Consider the following 18,304-nt stretch of genomic DNA (forward strand, 5'->3'; position numbering starts at 1 on the left):
CAAAGTATTATCTGACAATCTTTTCACCATTTTACAGGTTTTCGTCGCAATCGTGGCCCTTGTCTTTGCCGTTGCCTGCGAGGCATCATATTTGCCGTACGATGATGTCCTGTCGTACCCTAACTATGCATCTGGATGGCCGGTATCGAAAGTGGTCGTCGGCAACTCGTACGGTCTACCTTCCGTCGTGGATAAATACTCCTATCCATCGTGGTATGGCGGATACCCACTGACCAAGAACCTAGTCTCGTATCAGTCGGTAGCTCCAGTCCTGCCAACCAAAGTCGTCGATAACAGCTACGGTCTGGGATACAACAAGTTTGTCGTCGGAAGCAGCTACGGTCTGGGGTACAATAAGCTCGTTGCACCGGTCCTTGCTACCAACGTTGTCGGAAGCAGCTATGGCCTGGGATACAACAAGCTCGTCGCTCCTGTTGTGTCCACCAAAGTCGTCGATGGAGGACTATGGAACTATGGCGGTTACGGTGTATGATACAACAAGTATATTTCCTCATATCCCCAAACAATTTTGCAAATGTCATTCGATCTTGCGCTCGACCGCGTGTTTGCGTTCGCTTTCGTTGTTGTTTCTCCAGTCATTACGGGATTACCTTCTGCCTATCGATATGTGTTGCTTCGTCGCGTTCTTTCTATTCTCTCGTCCGCTTCAATCGCGCTTCGCCTTCCCGGTTTAAGCCCACCCCGAAAATCGTCTAATAAAAAATGATTTTTTGAGAAACCACAATTAACCTTTTTCTTTATGGTATGATCCAGTTTTGGAGAGAGACCTTCGGATAGACCGCGTTGAATTCGGCGGGAACGTATAAAAGCGGCACAGCATCTGACAACGGATCAGAAATCAATCGATCGTTGGTTAGGAAGGACACTTGCTCCGCGTACAAATCCAGAAATCATGAAGGTAAGTTGTGTCACGACAGGACACATTTGTTCATCCCTCTTTAACCTTTCTATGCCCACCCCAATCGCAGTGCATCGCAGCTGTAGTCATCATGGCTCTGGCCGTCGCCGTGGATTCCGCCGTGGTTCCGCTGGTCTACTCAGCTCCCGGAACGACGTACGTACAGCAGAATGTGGCTCCGAAATACGTCTCGGGAGCCGTTACCTATTCTGCCCCAGCAGTTACGGCTTACTCCGCCCCCGAAGCGACCTTCGTTCAGCAGAAGTACATTTCGGCACCGGCCGTCGCCTACGCTGCGCCAACGGTCACTGCTTACTCAGTGCCAGAAACGCACGTCGTCCAGCAACACGTTGCGCCCAAATATGTCAACCCCATTGTCCGTTACTCATCGGCTCCTGTTGTAAGCGCCTACTCCGTTCCCGAAAAGACTGTCGTTCAGCAGAACGTCGCCCCGAAATACATCGCCCAGGCCGTCAGCTACTCTGCCCCGGCCGTCAGCTACTCGGCCCCGGCCGTCAGCTACTCGGCCCCGGCCGTATCCTACGTCCCACCGGCCGTCTCTTACACTGCCCCGGCCGTTGCCTACTCTGCCCCGGTGGCGTACTCGGCCCCGACTGTCTACGCCTCGGATTCGGATGTCGTTGAAGCTTCTCCGGTCGCTCCGGTGGCCTCTGTCGAAACCGTTGTGTCCCAGCCCGCTGTGGCCGTCGTTGCCCAACAGGAAGCCCGGTATGTGGCCGCCAACCGAGGTGCCGTTCATGAGGCTCCCCTCGCTGGACACACCATCAACCAGCAGTCTCTGAACGTGGAACCGGCGCCAGGAACTCACTAAGACTCGTCACGACACGTCAACTCGGTGGTAATAACTGCACTGATTATACGCGGTGCGTCGTTAGCTTCCCGAGCGAAACCAACAAATCGACCTCGAAGAAAACATGTGTAACATTGCCTTCAAGTACGAAAGCTCACAAAATGGCTCACAGACACTGATCAGATCAGTCACATTGAACGTTAAATGAATAAAACCGAAAGCAGCAACTTCTTTAATTTGAGTGGAAAGCATAACTTTTAAAATATTTGCAACTGAAGAATTTCCATTTATTTTTCCAAATAAAATCCATCGACGACTTCAGGCGCACCCGGTTCAAGGTTGCTTACACCGAAACCACAACCGGTGAGGTTTTCGTAACATGAACCGAGCCCGGATTTGCCGCTACATTTACCGAGCCTCCAGATTGAACCGTGACCGGATGGTGCCCTACCACGGCGGGCACCACCACGGGTGCTACATGCACCGGATGGACAACATTGTGAACATGATGAACGTAGGGAACATAAACATACTGCCGGACGGTCCCAGGCCAATGATGATGGTGAGCCCTCAAATGGTGATGGAAAAATGGACTGGGATTCGCGCAAACTGCCGCTATCAATCCGAAAGCGAGAACTACTGCCAGAAGAATCTAGAAGACAAGAAAGCGTCCCGAGGAAAGCTTCAATTTGGTGTTCACCCAGTGCCGGGTTCGTTGTACTGATACTTACTTTCATTGCGGAGATGCTGTTGCTCCAAGACCGTAGACGGAACGGAAATGATACTTGACTTAGTTTCCGCTTGGGAATTTATATCATTTCCACCGTTGAAATTTTGAGGAACTGGTTTTCTATTTCACGGTATGCATAATGAGGCACGCTCTTTGTTGTCATATCTGATCGTAAGAGCACTGGTTTGCTTTTAATGAAGCCGCACCGAATAGCGGATTCCGGAAATGCAATGAAACAAAAGGAATGCGGTACACGAAAGGTGAAAATGACAAAGTTATTTTATTCAGCGCATGTTTGCCTGTAAATACCTTATGAAGTCGATTCTGTTATATGTTATTGGACTTTAGACCGAACCAAATCGTCCAGGTTCAGCTGTTGAAAACGTGTCCTGGCAGAGGCGTCTCGTGTATTGCTCCGAGATAGGCGGCTAGATGGTGAGCTTTATTCTGGTTGTTCAGCTGATGCGTTGTACACCAGGGGGCAGGCGTGGTGATAGGAATCCATCCGCACGATCGGTCAATACGTCAGTTCTCGAGACCACGGCCAGGGCCACCAAGAACACAGCTACGAAACACTGAACCAAGAAAAATATTAAACACAAACCGGACGCTTAAGAATGTTGCACGGAAATCAATACAATCGATTGAAAATACCTTGATGACCACTGAAAGCATGATAAACGTTGCAGAAGAAGGTTGGATAAAGTTTGTTTAAAAATTCTGCGATTCGCTTACGGAAAAGGCTTCATTTTAAGCCGACTGAAAACGCTACACGCAAGCGTGCATCGTTTAATCTAGTCCGCCTATTTTATGACGCACTTGAAAAAGAGAATTTAAAGATATTGAACGAGTAAAAAAACCTTTAACCAGTTTCTTTACGGTGCCGGCGCAAAAGCCGGTGCGGAGTGCAGTGACCAGCGCAACACTTGCTTGGTAAGATTGAGTATAACCGATCTTCTTGTTCCACCTCTTGCATTGGAGCACGCTTGAAGAAAACGAGTATTTTTCTGATCAGGATATTTTTATTTTCCGACATACAGCGCAGCAATTACACTGCATCGTCATTGGTGTTCCCTCTCCGGAGACGACTTATCTGATGTTCAACAATATGTTGTCAGCGAAAGAATTGCCTTTTCTGATCCGTGGACCATGCGAGAGTATAAAAGACGAGAGCAAGGATTGCTTTTGCAACAGACCTCCTCGAAGTCTTCATTCGAACGTTCGCTTTCGATAACCGTCTAATCGATTCCTTGACGCAATCATGAAGGTAGGGCTACAAATAATCATCAAATTGTTCAGCAGCAATTTCTATTTTATTTATCCAACATTTCTTTTTCAGTGCATCGCAGCTGTAGTCATGATGGCGCTGGCAGTGATCGCCGAAGCTGGACTGGCCCCGTTGTACTACGGTGCTCCGTTAGCCTTGGCCGCTCCGCACACGACCATTGTGCAGAATAACGCCGAGCCGAAGCTCATTGTCGCTCCTCAGGCACTGACCTATGCTCATGCACCGCTGGCCTATGCTGCCCCGTACTACTACGGCGCTCCGCTGGCGTACAGCGCACCGGCTCTATTCTACCAGAAGGAAGCTCGCTATCTGGCCGCCAATCGAGGTGCAATCCACGAGGCACCCCTACCGGGTCACGCTTTCTCCCAGCAGCAGCTCAACCTGGACGCTGCACCAGGTACGGCCTAAAGTCCAATAACAGATGTTCGGCCATCTTCTGAAAAGACTTCAACAGATTTCGGTTGGCAACCATGAGCGAAATAAAATTTCACATTTCGGGCACTCAATGCGCATTGTTTCAACGCATTTACTTCGAGAAAGAAATAAACTAAGCTGAGATAACTTGCAACTGATAATTCCAAAGTGGAAAAATTAGTTGCAAGTACCTCTGTCTGGAATCGGAAGACAACTTCACGGGGGTGCCACTTAATGCAAACCAATGCCCTTACCTGACAAGATCAGATATCACAACAAAGAGCGGGCATTAGGCCGGCTCCTACAACGGAAAACCAGTTCCTCCCAGCTTTAACAATTGATATAAATTCCCAAGCTGAAGCTAAGCCATGCCTCATTTCCGATGCGTCCACGATTTTCTCAGCAAAAGTACCATCGAAATGAAAGTAAGTACCAGCACATCAATTTCGAAGAACGCGGACAACTAATTGAACCTTTCCTTGGCACGTTTTCTGTTTCTAGATTCTGCCAATAATTCTTGCTTTCGTATTTCTAACGCAAGTTTACGGAAGTCCCATGCCATTTTTGCACAGCCATCGAGCAGCTCACCACCGACCGGAGAATGTATCGCACGTTCCGCACGTCTCACACTCGCACGTTTACAAAGCCGTTCGTTCGGCAGCGGTTTTCTTGGTTAGACCAGCGTCTCAAGCATTAAGAGTAATGCTTCCAACAATACGAAACCTATTCAACGTACGAACGCTGCTCCAGCTATAGTTTGTTGCGAGCAGGAGATCAATTTATTGAGTTCAATTATCCTGTTTCTTTACTTGCAACACGAACGCCGTCCACAGTTCACGCTGCTCAGCATCAGCTGGACCCCAATCTTGTGCCTGCAGTTGGTCCTTCAAACGCTAGATAGATAAGAAAAAAATCCATGTAAATACTCCCAACAAGAGTTACTACTTGTGAGCCACATTCAGTCTTACCTTCATCAACGGTCCTTTGGAACGACTCAATCGATACAGCATAAACCCTGGTATGCAAAGCATTGACGCGAAACAACTGGCCCATCCGACGCCAATTGCCCAACGAGGGTAAGCCAGACCGTTGTACGATACCTCCGTGTTGTAAGCGATTGTGGTGAAAAAGATAAACTTCACAAAAAATAGAAACCCAAAAACAGATTAAATTACGCCCCCTGTGTCGTATATTTTCTACTTACAATCAGCACAACCGGTGTTACATACTTCCACGATAACACCCAGAACCGTTCGACCTTTCGGTCAATCATAAACTGAATATCGCGCACGAAATGGTGGCACCCGTAGATCCACCCCACGGCAATGACTTCCACAATGCAGACCAGTATTACTGAAATCGACGCCGAGTACCAATCCAACAGCTGTATCAGGTACATTCCTCCCTGGCAATAAAAATAAAATAAAGTAACGTAAAACGGAGCTCGTTTTAATGGTAAACGCCAGGGTGCGAATCACTTACCCGGGTGACGCAGGACACGGACAGCAGAAACAGCAGGAAGCATGTCCCGGCGGTTATAGATAGTTTCGTTTGTCTCAACGAAGGGAAGACATCCAGGACGGATGATATGATGGCTTCGATCTGTACAAACTAGAGCGGCGCAACGGGTCGGGCTTACTACTTTGGGCAGCGGTACATTGTTGCATGCGATGCGCTTCACTTACCATACTGTCCACTCCCAGGAGAAACAGCATGCTGAAGAACAAGGCGGCCCACAGCGGGGACAGCGGCAGCATGCTGATCGCCTCCGGGTACGTGATAAAAGCCAGCCCCGGACCACCGGTAGCGGCCGTTGCCACAGGCAGACCGGTTTGATCTTTAACAAATTGACCATTAGCCCTGGGCCGGAAGCGAACCGCGGCCGCGGCGGAATGCACGAAACTTACACGAAAAGTATCCCAGCACGGAAAACACCACAAAGCCGGCCAGCACGCTGGTGGCACAGTTGACGATCGGGATCAGTATCGAGTCGAGCTTGGTGTTGTTCTTGAACTGGTTGTAGCTGGCCATGTTCACGATGCCACCCCAGCCGGGGCCGAGCGAGAAAAAAATCTGTATGGCCGCGTCTGCCCATACCTTCAGGTTTAGCAGCTGGCTCCACTGCGGCATGATGTAGAACTTGATGCCATCGACCGCACCGGGCAGGGTTACGCCCCGGACGAGCAGCACCGCCAAGATGACGAACGGAAACGTCGCGGTGAAGTACACCACCTTCCCGACCGACTCGACACCTTTGGCGATGCAGCAAAAAATGACGACCCACGCGATGACGTTACAAACGAACAGTGGCCACACGATGCCACCGGGATCGTCTATGCCCTGGGAGATCTGAAGTATTTCGTTGCTACAGCCCAGATGGTTGCGAAGGAATAGTAGGGATGACATTCAGTAACTCAGATTACGGGACCGCAACGTGCGGGTCTTACTGGAAAAACTCATCCGCCGGTGTGCGGTATCGTTCCGATGGCGGCAGGATGCTATTGTTAACGAACGCTTCGACATGTCGTCCGCCATCGCGCAGCTCCACACAACGATCCGTGTTCCAGGCGTTCTGGCAGGTTTCCCACGGCAAGCTCGTCCGCAGTGACTTCCAGAGAAACAGAATGGGGTACGAAATGATGACATTGTAGTAGGCGGTGCAGATGAAGTTGATCACTATGATCGCGATGCCTGAACCCTTTAGCAGGGGTGCGATTTTGAACACCGTGACACACCCCGTACCACTGAACTGTCCGAGGCACACTTCGAGAAAGAACAGCGGAACACCGCACAGCGCCAGCATCAGCAGATACGGCACCAGAAATGCTCCACCACCGTTCCGATAGCAGAGGTACGGGAAACGCCAAACATTGCCCAAACCGATTGCGTACCCCATGCACGACAGGATGAACTCGGTTTTGGACGCCCAGTGGCCACGTGATGATCTATCTTTCGCCATCGTACACTTGGCGTAAGGCCCTGCACCTACATCACACTCCGCTTAAGAACCACCGCTGAACGACTGGACGCGAATCACCGCGGACACTATACTTACATCTCATGCGCATCTCAATCAGCGATGATCAGCTTCAATTGAGCCAAGTATCTTCTTCACACGTCTTCATATCCACACCTAACAACAGCTGCCGGCTGTTGGCTCAAACCGCTACAATCTGGGGGTTGAGTCTTCCCCATTATTGCTGCTGATTATCTAAGCCTGGCGGGTTTTCAATCCGTAACCTTAACTGGCACTTGGAACTTTCAACTTCCCACTCGCCACTGAACTCAGATTCGGGAGTTTGACTTTCTCGAAGATCGTATTTCACCAGTGGCCAGCGTCGGCAACGTTCCCGTGGAACGTTTCCCATGGTAATTTTCCGCGTACTAAACGTCAGGTCCGCCGGTAGCCACGGCCAAGGCGTCGCGCGCAACTCGAGGAGCTCATTATATATACCCATCGTTGATGCCGACGTACCGTCTGTCGCGCAATTAATTCACTACACCCCTACGCTGACCTGGCCATTAGCATTCGTTACGACTTTCAAGGGTAACGGCGATGATACACCAAGCTGGCAGAACAGAAGCGAACACGATATTAATAGCCATTTGTTTTTGAACAACGATATACTAAAATCTAGTTCTAAGACAGGGAAGTGTTTGCCGTTTACAAAATGGCCTCTCTCTACTGGATCGACTCGTTCCAGTTCTGAGGCCGAATCAGGACGTTTGTCCTCGGCACATCTATGTCAATATCGCTCATCCCAAGGTTCAACAAACGCACCCTTCGGCGAACGGCGGTGCCCGTTGACCTGTATTTACTAATAGACTGGTAATCGCCAATGCTGCTAAATATGGAATATTAAAACGCAAAATTTGCACAATTATCGGCCCTATTTGGTGAACTTCGTTTGCACGGATTATAAAACCCAAGCGGGAGCTCCAGACGGTACATCAGTGTGACAACCACTGTCGTTCACAGCTTTCTCTCTCGGAGCATTTTCTGTCCTAAGCGCTATCAACCATGTCTGCGAGCACCACTCCGATCACCTCGGATGAGTCAATCGTGATCACCGGTATCGCCGGCAAGTACCCGCGGTCGGATAGCGTCAGTCACTTTGCTGACAATCTGTACAACAAGGTGAGCAACAGCCTCCTGCATAACAGTGAAGCAAACAGGACGAAACCTCCGTTACCGTTCCGCTTTTGTTAGGTTGATTTGGTGGATGACAAGGAAGACCGATGGAGACATCTGTACGCGGGCATTCCCAAGCGGCTCGGAAAGTTGAACAACCTCGGCAAGTTTGACGCGGAGTTCTTCGACAGTGGTTTCAAGGAAACGCATTCGATGGATCCTCAGCAGCGTCTGCTGCTGGAGCACTGTTACGAGGCGGTGCTGGATGCTGGTCTCAACCCAGCCGACATCCGGGGTTCCCGCACCGGCGTGTTCATTGGAGTATCAATTGCTGAAACTGAAATCTATTGGACGTACAAGAAATCCAAATCACCTTTCAACAAGTCCATCTTGGGGTAACTAATCGAACAGCATCGTTTGGTAAGTGGTTTGATTTAACGCGTTTCACGTTATCCATTGCTGCAGGTTTGCGAGAAGCATGTACGCTACGAAAATCGCGCGTGTCCTCGATTTAAAAGGGCCTACGATGGCGGTTGATACCGCCTGTAGTAGCTCGATGTACGCTCTCGATTGGGCTTGCAAAGCCATTAGAAGTGGCCAATGTGATGGCGCCATCGTAGCCGGTACCAATCTTACTCTCCATCCGTACATCACGCTACAGTTTGCACTCCTGGGAGTTCTGGCTGCGGATGGATACTGTCGGCCGTTCGATAAAAATGCGTCAGGCTATTCGCGCTCCGAAGCCAATGCCGTTATTCTGCTGCAGAAGGCAAAGGATGCCAAACGCATTTACGCGCACGTTGTCAACACGAAAACCAACTGCGACGGATACAAGCTCGAGGGAATCACCTTCCCGTCGAACAAAATCCAAAAGCAGCTGCTGGATGAGCTGTACTCCGAGGTGCCGTACGATCCCAAGGACATCTGTTATGTCGAGGCCCACAGCACCGGAACGATCGTCGGCGATCCGGAAGAGTGCGACGCCATCGAGAAGGTGTTTTGTCCGGGCCGCACGGAACCGCTGCTGGTGGGTTCGGTTAAATCGAACATCGGACACTCGGAAGCTGCCGCTGGCATCTGTTCCATCACCAAGTGCGTCATCGCAATGCAGAACAAGCTCATTCCGCCGAACATTAACTACACCGAGCCCCGGACGGATGTCCCGTCGCTGCTCAACGGGAAGCTCAAAGTGGTTGACCAACCGACACCTCTCGAGGGCCCGCTGGTGGCAGTGAATTCGTTCGGCTTCGGTGGTGCCAACGCGCACGCACTGTTGCACAACTATCCAAAAGAGAAGATTGATGGAGGATGTCCTTCGGATGGGTTGCCTCGGATAGTGCTTTGGACCGGACGAACGGACGCGGCGGTAGATCTGTTTCTGGAAGGGCTTGTTGGGCAACGCTTCGATGCTGAGTTCTTCGCATTGACCCACAACATTCAACGAAAGCAGATTCCAAACATGAACTCCAGGGGTTACGCCATGCTGAATGGTGGTCCCGATGGCACGGCAGGGCTCCTTCACAAAGGCACCACGGTCACCATTTCGAAGAAGCACGTACAACTTCCCCTGATGCTGGTGTTTGGTGAAATCACGGGCAGCTGGCAAACGTACGGTGAATCGTTCGACAAAATCCCACAGTACGCGATCTGTGTCGCGGAGTGTTTGCAGGCCATCAGAGAGTGTGGTTTCGATGCGTTCGATGAAACGAAGCAGCAAGACGACCCCGTGCAGCAAATCCTGTGGACGTTCATCGTCCAAGTGGGAGTGTACCGGATGCTGCACTGCATGGACTTGATTGTGGACCAATATGCTGGTTACTCGGTAGGACAGATCACATGTGCTTATCTGAGCGGGGCTCTCTCACTTCACGATGCTCTGCGCGTAGCCTATGCGCAAGGATATCTGATCAAAGCACATCGGAGTGACGAAACCCTAAGTCTTGAGAATGTTTCGTCAAACAGGATGTTGAGTGCTAAGCTAGCGAAAGTGCTGAAACCGCTTCGTCTCCACAGCGCTTCGACCAAATGGTTCAATCCTTGTCAACTGCAGTCCTTCGAAATGTATAACCCCAGCTTGAAAGCAGCTTTATATGAATCTCTTGGCGCCGATGTTGCCATTTTGGAGCCGCTGAAAGGCTTGACCTCAAACTTACAAGACAGTTTCGGCCGCTTCCTGTTCGCCCTTGGCGAGTAAGTATGATTCCAGAAAAAGGTTCAAAACTATTTCACAAAATTTGATTGCGTCATGTTCCGTCAACAAACTTTTCAGGGTGTTTCTAAAAGGATATGAGATGAATCTACTCAATCTCTACCCATCGGTTCAGTTCCCGGTTTCGCAGGGTACATCAATGATTTCTTCACGACTTCGGTGGAATCACAGCGATGACTGGCATGTTCCCAACTTCCGAATGACGCGAATGGTTGATCAGGCAACTTCCGAATATACCGTTTCACTGGCCGAACAAGACTTCATCGCTGGCCACTGTATCGATGGACGAATTCTCATACCTGCTACCGGATACCTGTTTTATGTATGGGACTCATTTTCAGCCAATATGGGAATCATCCCGGAAGAGATGCCTGTTGAATTCTCTGAAGTCGAGTTTCTACGTGCAACTACTCTTACTGGAGATCAGCAAGTATTGTTGACGGTAGATTTGAACGATGTTACGGGAAACTTTGAAGTACGCGAAGGTTCCGCACTGGTGGTAACGGGACGCATTCAGCCTCTTAAGAACCACACTCCATCAAAGGCGCAAAAGACTAATACCAACGCAATTGTTTTGCCAACAAAAGATTTCTACAAGGAGCTTCGCCTTCGAGGATATCACTATGGGGGTTTATTCAAGTCCGTCGTCGAAGCCGCCCAAGATGGTTCTCGGGCAAGGATCGAATGGAAACAAAACTGGACCGCCCTGTTGGATTGTATACTTCAAGTGGCCATCATTGCAGTGGACTCCCGATCGTTGGTAATTCCCACCCGTATCGATTCCATCAAAATCGACCCTATACAACAAAAGGCTGCCGATCAAACTAGTGACAATGCTGTGCCCACGTATGCTGTAACATTTGACCCCGAGCTGAATCTGTTGCAATGTGGTGCAATCGAGATACGGGGACTCAATGCAAGCACCATCTCTCGTCGTCTTCCGCCCGGAGTGCCAGTTCTTGAGAGCTACAAGTTTGCTCCATTTTATCCTCAGCATACTCTTCAACCAGCCGATGCAGCATCTGTAATCATCCAAACTATTCTCGAAAATCAGCCCACACTGCTCTTTACGGTCACGGAGGTGCACTCACCAACACGATCGCCGATACTTTCACTTTTCGGAGATGCCATAGGAGATCTTCCTTTGGTAAAGGCATATCTTACTCTTCTCTCCGGCACGAAACCTGAGCCGATACCGAACGTCACCATCTCAGAGGACAAGCTCATGAAGCAACGAAATGTGCTGCTACTGATTTGCGAAAATCTCTTTGCGGATGACGAATTCATATCGGATGCCATCAACTGTCTTTCGGAACAGGGTTTCATTCTTCTGCGTGAAACTCTTGGAAACAGCATCAAGGAAGGGCATCGTCGGCTGCAGCTTGTAAACACTCTGCCCCTGGAAAATGAAATATTCATGCTATTCCAACAGAAAAAGTCCACGATGAGTACGTCTGCCGATGCACACGTTATCAAAGTTTCTACCGAAGATCCAACGATTTCCTGGTTGCTGGAACTAAAGCAGATCTGCTCACAAATCCGGAAAGGAAACTCCATTCTCATCCACGCTGGAACCGGAGGCATTGGAATAGCTGCCATTCGTGTGTGCTTAGCATACGGCCTGGACGTGTTCACCACTGTGAGCACAAAAGAAAAACGGGAGTTTTTGTTGAGTTACTTCCCAGCCTTAAATCCAGACAACATCGGCAACTCGCGGGACATTACCTTCGAAAATCTCATCAAACTACGCACCAACGGTCGTGGCGTTGACTTCGTGCTAAACTCTCTCTCCGAGGAAAAGCTTCAGGCATCGGTACGCTGTCTGGCCAAAGGTGGACACTTTCTGGAAATTGGAAAGTACGACATGATGAAGGACTCCAAGCTGGCGATGTCGCTCTTCCAGAAGGGACTCTCCTTCTCGGCGGTGTTGGTTGATCTGATGTTTAGAGAAAAGCGAGAGCTGATGAAGCACTTACAAAAGCTCATAATGAATGACATGAAACGGGGAATCATTCAGCCTCTGCCCACGACCATCTTCCAAGCACATGAGATCGAACAAGCGTTCCGTTTCTTGGCTACCGCTAAGCACATAGGGAAAGTGGTGCTCAAGATTCGTGACAACGAGAACGATCTCACTTCCGTTCCGATATCATACCTTCCGCGGATCTACTGTCACCCGGAACAAAGCATCGTTATTGCTGGAGGCCTTGGTGGCTTTGGACTGGAGTTGGCTGATTGGTTAATCATTCGAGGATGCCGGAAACTGTTGCTCAGTTCAAGCAGAGGAGTGACGAAACCTTACCAGCAATATCGCATAAAGTAAGTCCTTTTTCAAACTGTTTCCCCATCAATAGTTGTCCAGAAATCCTGCACAAGTATTCTATTCTTACAACACAGTACCTGGAAGACTTATGGCGTGAATGTGCACATTTCGACCGAAGACATTGCTACCGAACAAGGATGTCGTCGGTTGCTGCACCAGGCAATCGACTTGGGACCTATCGCTGGAATCTTCAACCTGGCCGTTCAGCTCAGGGACGCCATTATCGAGAACCAATCGGTGGACAAATTTGCAGAGTGTCTTGCTCCCAAGGCGAATGCTACGCAGCATCTTGACGTCGTCAGTCGAGAGCTGTGCCCAATGCTCAAGCACTTTGTCGTTTTCTCTAGCGTTTCGTGCGGCCGGGGCAACGCTGGCCAATCTAACTACGGTATGGCTAACTCCATTATGGAACGCATCATCGAACGTCGGGTCGCTGATGGGCTACCTGGAAAAGCTATCCAATGGGGCGCAATCGGTGAGGTCGGCATTGTGGCCGACATGCAGGAGGACAAAATCGATATGGAGATTGGTGGAACCCTTCAGCAGAGACTCTCCTCCTGCATACAGGTGCTCGATCAACTTCTCTCGTCGAGCGAACCCATCGTGGCCAGCATGGTGGTGGCCGAGAAGCGCAGCTCCAGCGGTGGGGCAAAGAACATTGTTGAAGCTGTTATGAATATTATGAATATTCGCGACATGAAGTCCGTTTCCGTTGAAAGCACCCTGGCCGACATCGGCATGGACTCGCTGATGGCTGTCGAGATTCGACAGGTCTTGGAACGCGACTTTGACATCATTTTGACTCCTCAGGATTTGCGCACGCTGACATTCTCCAAGTTGCAGAAACTAGCCGACTCCAAGGCAGAGAACGAAGCTCAAGAGTCCGTTGCCAAACAGTTGCAGCTCGAGGACTTGCTGGCTAGTTTCGGTGACGAAACAGCTAGCCATCACACGGTTCTCCGTTTACCGTCTCGATCGACCGATCTTGAGTATGATCTGGCCGTTCTAATCATTCCAGGCATCGAATCCGTTTGCAGCCCAGCTTGGACGAAAATTGCCTCCGAGATCAATGCTCCTACCTTCATATTGCAATCATTCGCCAAGGCCACCGATGAACAAACCATTCCCGGCATCGTTGACTCCGTATTTGAAGAAATGTTTGAAGCAGTCTTCGCGAAATGCAAACAATTTCTGGTCATTGGATACTCGTTTGGGTCTCTGTTGGCCCTGGAAATCGTAAAACGCCTGGAGGCGCATTCACTGCACGGCAAGCTAATGATGATCGATGGCTCTCCGCTATATCTTCAACGCTTCGCCAGCCACCATATTACCGGGGCGGACGATGAACATCTGCAGGCAGATATACTGAGTCTTGTGCTGTCGTTTGCTTTACCAGCAGTTTCATCCGATACGATGAAGCAAATCATGAGTGAATCTTCGTACGAGGGTCGTGTTAGCAAAATGCTAGAGCTCCGCACCGACGAAAATCCTTTCTCACCAGACTACATCCGGAAGATGATGCGTGTCTTGTTCTTCAGGTTGAAAGCAGCGATGAATATGAGCACCGAGACGAAGCAAAAGTTGGTTTCTCAAATGGTTTTAGTTCGTTCCGGCATGATCAACGATATCGAAGAAGACTACGGTTTGAGTGGATTCACCACTGCATCGCTTATTGTGAAGATCATCGATGGCACTCATCAAACGATGCTTTCGAACGCAGAATTGATCGAGATCATCAACAAGGACACCCTATAAAAGGTTCCTGCGGGGACATACGGGTCCACTTATTACACTTTGCGTATTTATGTATCGTTAAATTAGTGAGCAATAAAGCAGAAAACCAACACCAACACCATTTTTCTGCCTTCGTAAATCCACACAAATTTAGTAATTTTTTGTATCTACCACGCACAATCCCTCTGTCGGTTTGATAAGTCAAATTATTTTCTGGTTTCCGTAGAACTCATTAGTCCATGCTCGTAACAGCCAACGTATTCGTCTGATGCAAATTGCAACCTAACGGCATCGCACGGTTTCACACAGCCAAATGGTCAATACTCATCACGAGCCTTCCAAAGAGTGTGAATCGCATTAACCTTTTTCGAAAACTGTTTACACCCCACCACTCGAGTGCCAAACTCGCTAGTCTTACGTGAGTCGCTAACGTGTCGTCAAGGCATGCAAATTTACGGCCGCTAATTATGCGATTGCAAATTGCCTGCTTCAAGGAAGGAAACATATAAATTACTTTCGATCAATTGCCGACGATCATTCAAGTTCACCTACCAAAGCAATGAAGACTAATTTGCTTCCAGTTGCTCCGATCGAATCGGAAAAATCGATCGTTCTATCGGGATTATCGGGACGGTATCCGCGGTCGAACAATGTGCAACTGTTTGCGCAAAACCTCTACAACAAGGTAATAAAAATGGTCAGCCGTACACTCAAAGTTAACAAAGTAAAAGAAATCATGATTGTGCAACGACTATAGGTCGATCTCGTGGACGACAAGGAGGATCGCTGGCGTCATACTCACCCGGACATCCCGAAAAGGCTCGGTAAACTGAACAATCTGGAAAAGTTTGATGCCGATTACTTTGGCTACAGCTTCAAGGAGTCGCACACGATGGATCCTCAGCAGCGGATGCTTCTAGAGCACTGTCACGAAGCGGTAATGGACGCCGGACTTCACTTGGACGATTTGCGCGGCACCAACACGGGTGTGTTTGTCGGAGTGTCCATGGTGGAGACAGAAACTTACTGGACGTACAAGAAGGTGCAAACGAACTACAAGAACGTGATGCCTGGGTAAATGAGTGTTTCGTTTAAAGACACGTGCTAAACGTTGTAAGTGCTGCCAGTAATGGGTGTGATTTACCGAATCGTTCCAGCTATTCAAGAAGCATGCTTGCCCTTAAGATTGCCCACGCTCTTGACTTAAAGGGTCCCACCATGGCAGTTGACACGGCCTGCAGTAGTTCACTGTACGCACTCGACTGGGCCTGCAAAGCTATTCGTCAGGGACAGTGCGATTCTGCCTTTGTGGCTGGTACCAATCTTACTCTCCATCCGTACATCACGCTGCAGTTTGCACTCCTGGGAGTTCTGGCTGCGGATGGATACTGTCGGCCGTTCGATAAAAATGCGTCAGGCTATTCGCGCTCCGAAGCCAATGCCGTTATTCTGCTGCAGAAGGCAAAGGATGCCAAGCGCATTTACGCACACGTTGTCAACACGAAAACCAACTGCGACGGGTACAAGCTCGAGGGAATCACCTTCCCGTCGAACAAAATCCAAAAGCAGCTGCTGGATGAGCTGTACTCCGAAGTGCCCTACGATCCCAAGGACATCTGCTATGTCGAGGCCCACAGCACCGGGACGATCGTCGGCGATCCGGAAGAGTGTGACGCCATCGAGAAGGTGTTTTGTCCGGGCCGCACGGAACCGCTGCTGGTGGGTTCGGTTAAATCGAATATCGGCCACTCGGAAGCAGCCGCTGGCATCTGTTCCATCACCAAGTGCATCATCGCAATGCAGAACAAGCTCATTCCGCCGAACATTAACTACACCGAGCCCCGGACGGATGTCCCGGCGCTGCTCAACGGAAAGCTCAAAGTGGTTGACCAACCGACACCGCTCGAGGGCCCACTGGTGGCAGTGAATTCGTTCGGGTTTGGTGGTGCCAACGCGCACGTGTTGTTACACACAGGAAGTAAGGAAAAAATCAATGGTGGATATCCTTCAGACGACCTCCCGCGACTGATCATTTGGAGCGGACGTACGATGGAAGCGGTGGATACATTTCTCGAAAGCCTTGCTGGGCAAAACTTCGATGCGGAACTGTACGCACTCACTCACAACATCCAAAGAAAAGCGATGGCAAGAATGGACACTCGCGGCTACGCTATCTACACGGGCCGTAACGATGGTACCGCTGAGCTCGTTCAAAAGAATGTCGCCAAGATCAAGAAATCATTCCCGAAAATGGTTCTAATCTTCGGACAGCTAGATTACGATTGGAAAACAACTCTGCGATCGTTTGAAAAGTTCCCCACTTTCAAAGCCTCCTTGAAGCAGTGTATCAACTTACTGGAAAGTTTTGAACTGGACACTATTTTCGACAAAGAGTGTCAGGTGAATACCCTCCACAGGGTGGTTTGGACACTGGTTTTGCAGATTGGCATTTACAATGTCCTCAAGTCGCTTGGCCTCAAGATTGATCTGTACGGTGGGTACTCTGTTGGTCAAATTACCTGTGCATACATTGATGGGGTCTTAACGCTTCCCGATGCCATCCGGGTCGCTTTTGCTCACGGTGCACTGCTGGCATCGTTCAACAACCCGGAAACATTCAACTACAGGGAAATCATCACGGACCATGCGCTAAAATCCAAACTGAGCTCCATTTTGCAGTCGTTCAACTTTGCAAAGCCCACCAACAACTGGATCAACTCAACTGCGGAGTTGTCGTTCAAAATTTACGATCCAAAGGGCCTTAATGAGTTGTTCAACAGGATCGACAGTGACACCGTTGTGCTGCAGCCTTTGCCGTCGATTCAGTCGACGGACAGTGTTTTGAAATGCTTCCTTAGCACCATAGGACGGTAAGCAACTAGTTCGCGAGCAACTGCTACTGAACGTATAATGTGTCATTTAACAGTTTTGTTTCGTTTTCAGAGCATTTCTCAACGGTAGAAACTGTAACTTGCTGGACCTATATCCACGGGTTTCTTTCCCGGTGTCAGTTGAAACACCCATGATCTCGCCGTTGATTCGCTGGGATCATTCTTTCAACTGGCATATAAGCAGTTTTGTTTCGAAAAAAATGTCCGACCAAAGGACGTTCAAGTATATGGTCACACTTGCAGAACAAGAGTACATTGCTGGCCACTGCATCGATGGAAGGATCCTAATTCCTGCTACCGAGTATCTGAACCTTGTTTGGGACTCCTTCACCAGTGCGGGTGGCACGATAAAAGATGAGGTTCCGATCGAGTTTTGTCAAGTGGAATTTTTACGCGCAACTACTCTTAAGAACGACCAAGTAGTTACCCTTTTCATCGAAATCAACAGCATTACTGGGCACTTTGAAGTGATGGAAGGGTCTGCCCTGGTGGTGACAGGAATAGTGCGGAAACTCCACAACTATACTCCAAGCCTCGTACCATCGCGGCGAAACGATTCAGAATCACAGCTTCTTCCGACGAAAGATTTTTACAAAGAGCTTCGTCTTCGAGGATATCACTATGGGGGTTTATTCAAATCCGTGATTGAGTCTACCACCAATGGTAGATGCGCGAAGATCGAGTGGAAACAGAACTGGACGGCCCTGTTGGACTGCATACTGCAAGTAGCAATAATAGCCGAAGATTCAAGATCGTTGGTAATTCCTACTCGCATCGATTCCATTAAAATCGATCCGGTGCATCAAAAGAACTGGCTTAACTACGACAATGGAATGCCCTACTACACGGTGGC

General features: G+C 49.4%; 4 protein-coding genes across 4 annotated transcripts in view; 3 read left to right on the plus strand and 1 right to left on the minus strand.

The window, feature by feature from the left end:
- Positions 1 to 1,751, plus strand: part of LOC128271213 (uncharacterized) — a 13,855-nt gene extending 12,104 nt beyond the window's left edge. The window contains exons 4-5 of the mRNA XM_053008656.1: positions 38 to 487; positions 990 to 1,751. Coding sequence (XP_052864616.1) covers positions 38 to 487; positions 990 to 1,751 — 1,212 coding nt within the window. The remainder of the gene's footprint in view (positions 1 to 37; positions 488 to 989) is intronic.
- A 1,950-nt stretch (positions 1,752 to 3,701) lies between these two features.
- Positions 3,702 to 4,156, plus strand: LOC128271215 (adult cuticle protein 1-like). Its single transcript, XM_053008657.1, has 2 exons — positions 3,702 to 3,727; positions 3,800 to 4,156. Exons 1-2 carry the CDS (start codon positions 3,722 to 3,724, stop codon positions 4,154 to 4,156), a joined length of 363 nt encoding a protein of 120 aa, XP_052864617.1. The 5' UTR covers positions 3,702 to 3,721.
- A 531-nt stretch (positions 4,157 to 4,687) lies between these two features.
- LOC128275008 (sodium- and chloride-dependent glycine transporter 2-like) lies at positions 4,688 to 7,137 on the minus strand. The gene is made up of 7 exons (XM_053013376.1): positions 6,610 to 7,137; positions 6,070 to 6,527; positions 5,848 to 5,999; positions 5,645 to 5,773; positions 5,367 to 5,567; positions 5,131 to 5,298; positions 4,688 to 5,055 (listed from the first exon to the last, which is right to left on the minus strand). The coding sequence occupies exons 1-7, from the start codon at positions 7,119 to 7,121 to the stop codon at positions 4,951 to 4,953; spliced, it is 1,725 nt and encodes a 574-aa protein (XP_052869336.1). The 5' UTR covers positions 7,122 to 7,137; the 3' UTR covers positions 4,688 to 4,950.
- Positions 7,138 to 8,183: 1,046 nt separating this feature from the next.
- LOC128274282 (fatty acid synthase-like) lies at positions 8,184 to 14,621 on the plus strand. Its single transcript, XM_053012422.1, has 5 exons — positions 8,184 to 8,300; positions 8,373 to 8,689; positions 8,760 to 10,484; positions 10,564 to 12,822; positions 12,901 to 14,621. The coding sequence occupies exons 1-5, from the start codon at positions 8,184 to 8,186 to the stop codon at positions 14,579 to 14,581; spliced, it is 6,099 nt and encodes a 2,032-aa protein (XP_052868382.1). The 3' UTR covers positions 14,582 to 14,621.
- Positions 14,622 to 18,304: the final 3,683 nt, after the last annotated feature.

The sequence above is a fragment of the Anopheles cruzii genome, chromosome 3, assembly GCF_943734635.1.
Source record: "Anopheles cruzii chromosome 3, idAnoCruzAS_RS32_06, whole genome shotgun sequence".
Lineage (NCBI taxonomy): Eukaryota > Metazoa > Arthropoda > Insecta > Diptera > Culicidae > Anopheles > Anopheles cruzii.

Bases quoted from the DNA above. Each gene is read 5' to 3' on its own strand.
- LOC128275008 (XM_053013376.1), bottom strand. From the start codon at position 7,121: ATGGCGAAAGATAGATCATCACGTGGCCACTGGGCGTCCAAAACCGAG. The intron at 6,000-6,069 runs GTAAGTTTCGTG...AATTTGTTAAAG, and splicing joins CGTGCTGGGATACTTTTCGT to ATCAAACCGGTCTGCCTGTG. The intron at 5,299-5,366 runs GTAAGTAGAAAA...TTTTTTGTGAAG, and splicing joins TAACACCGGTTGTGCTGATT to TTTATCTTTTTCACCACAAT.
- LOC128274282 (XM_053012422.1), top strand. From the start codon at position 8,184: ATGTCTGCGAGCACCACTCCGATCACCTCGGATGAGTCAATCGTGATC. The intron at 8,690-8,759 runs GTAACTAATCGA...CCATTGCTGCAG, and splicing joins TTCAACAAGTCCATCTTGGG to GTTTGCGAGAAGCATGTACG. The intron at 12,823-12,900 runs GTAAGTCCTTTT...CTTACAACACAG, and splicing joins TACCAGCAATATCGCATAAA to TACCTGGAAGACTTATGGCG.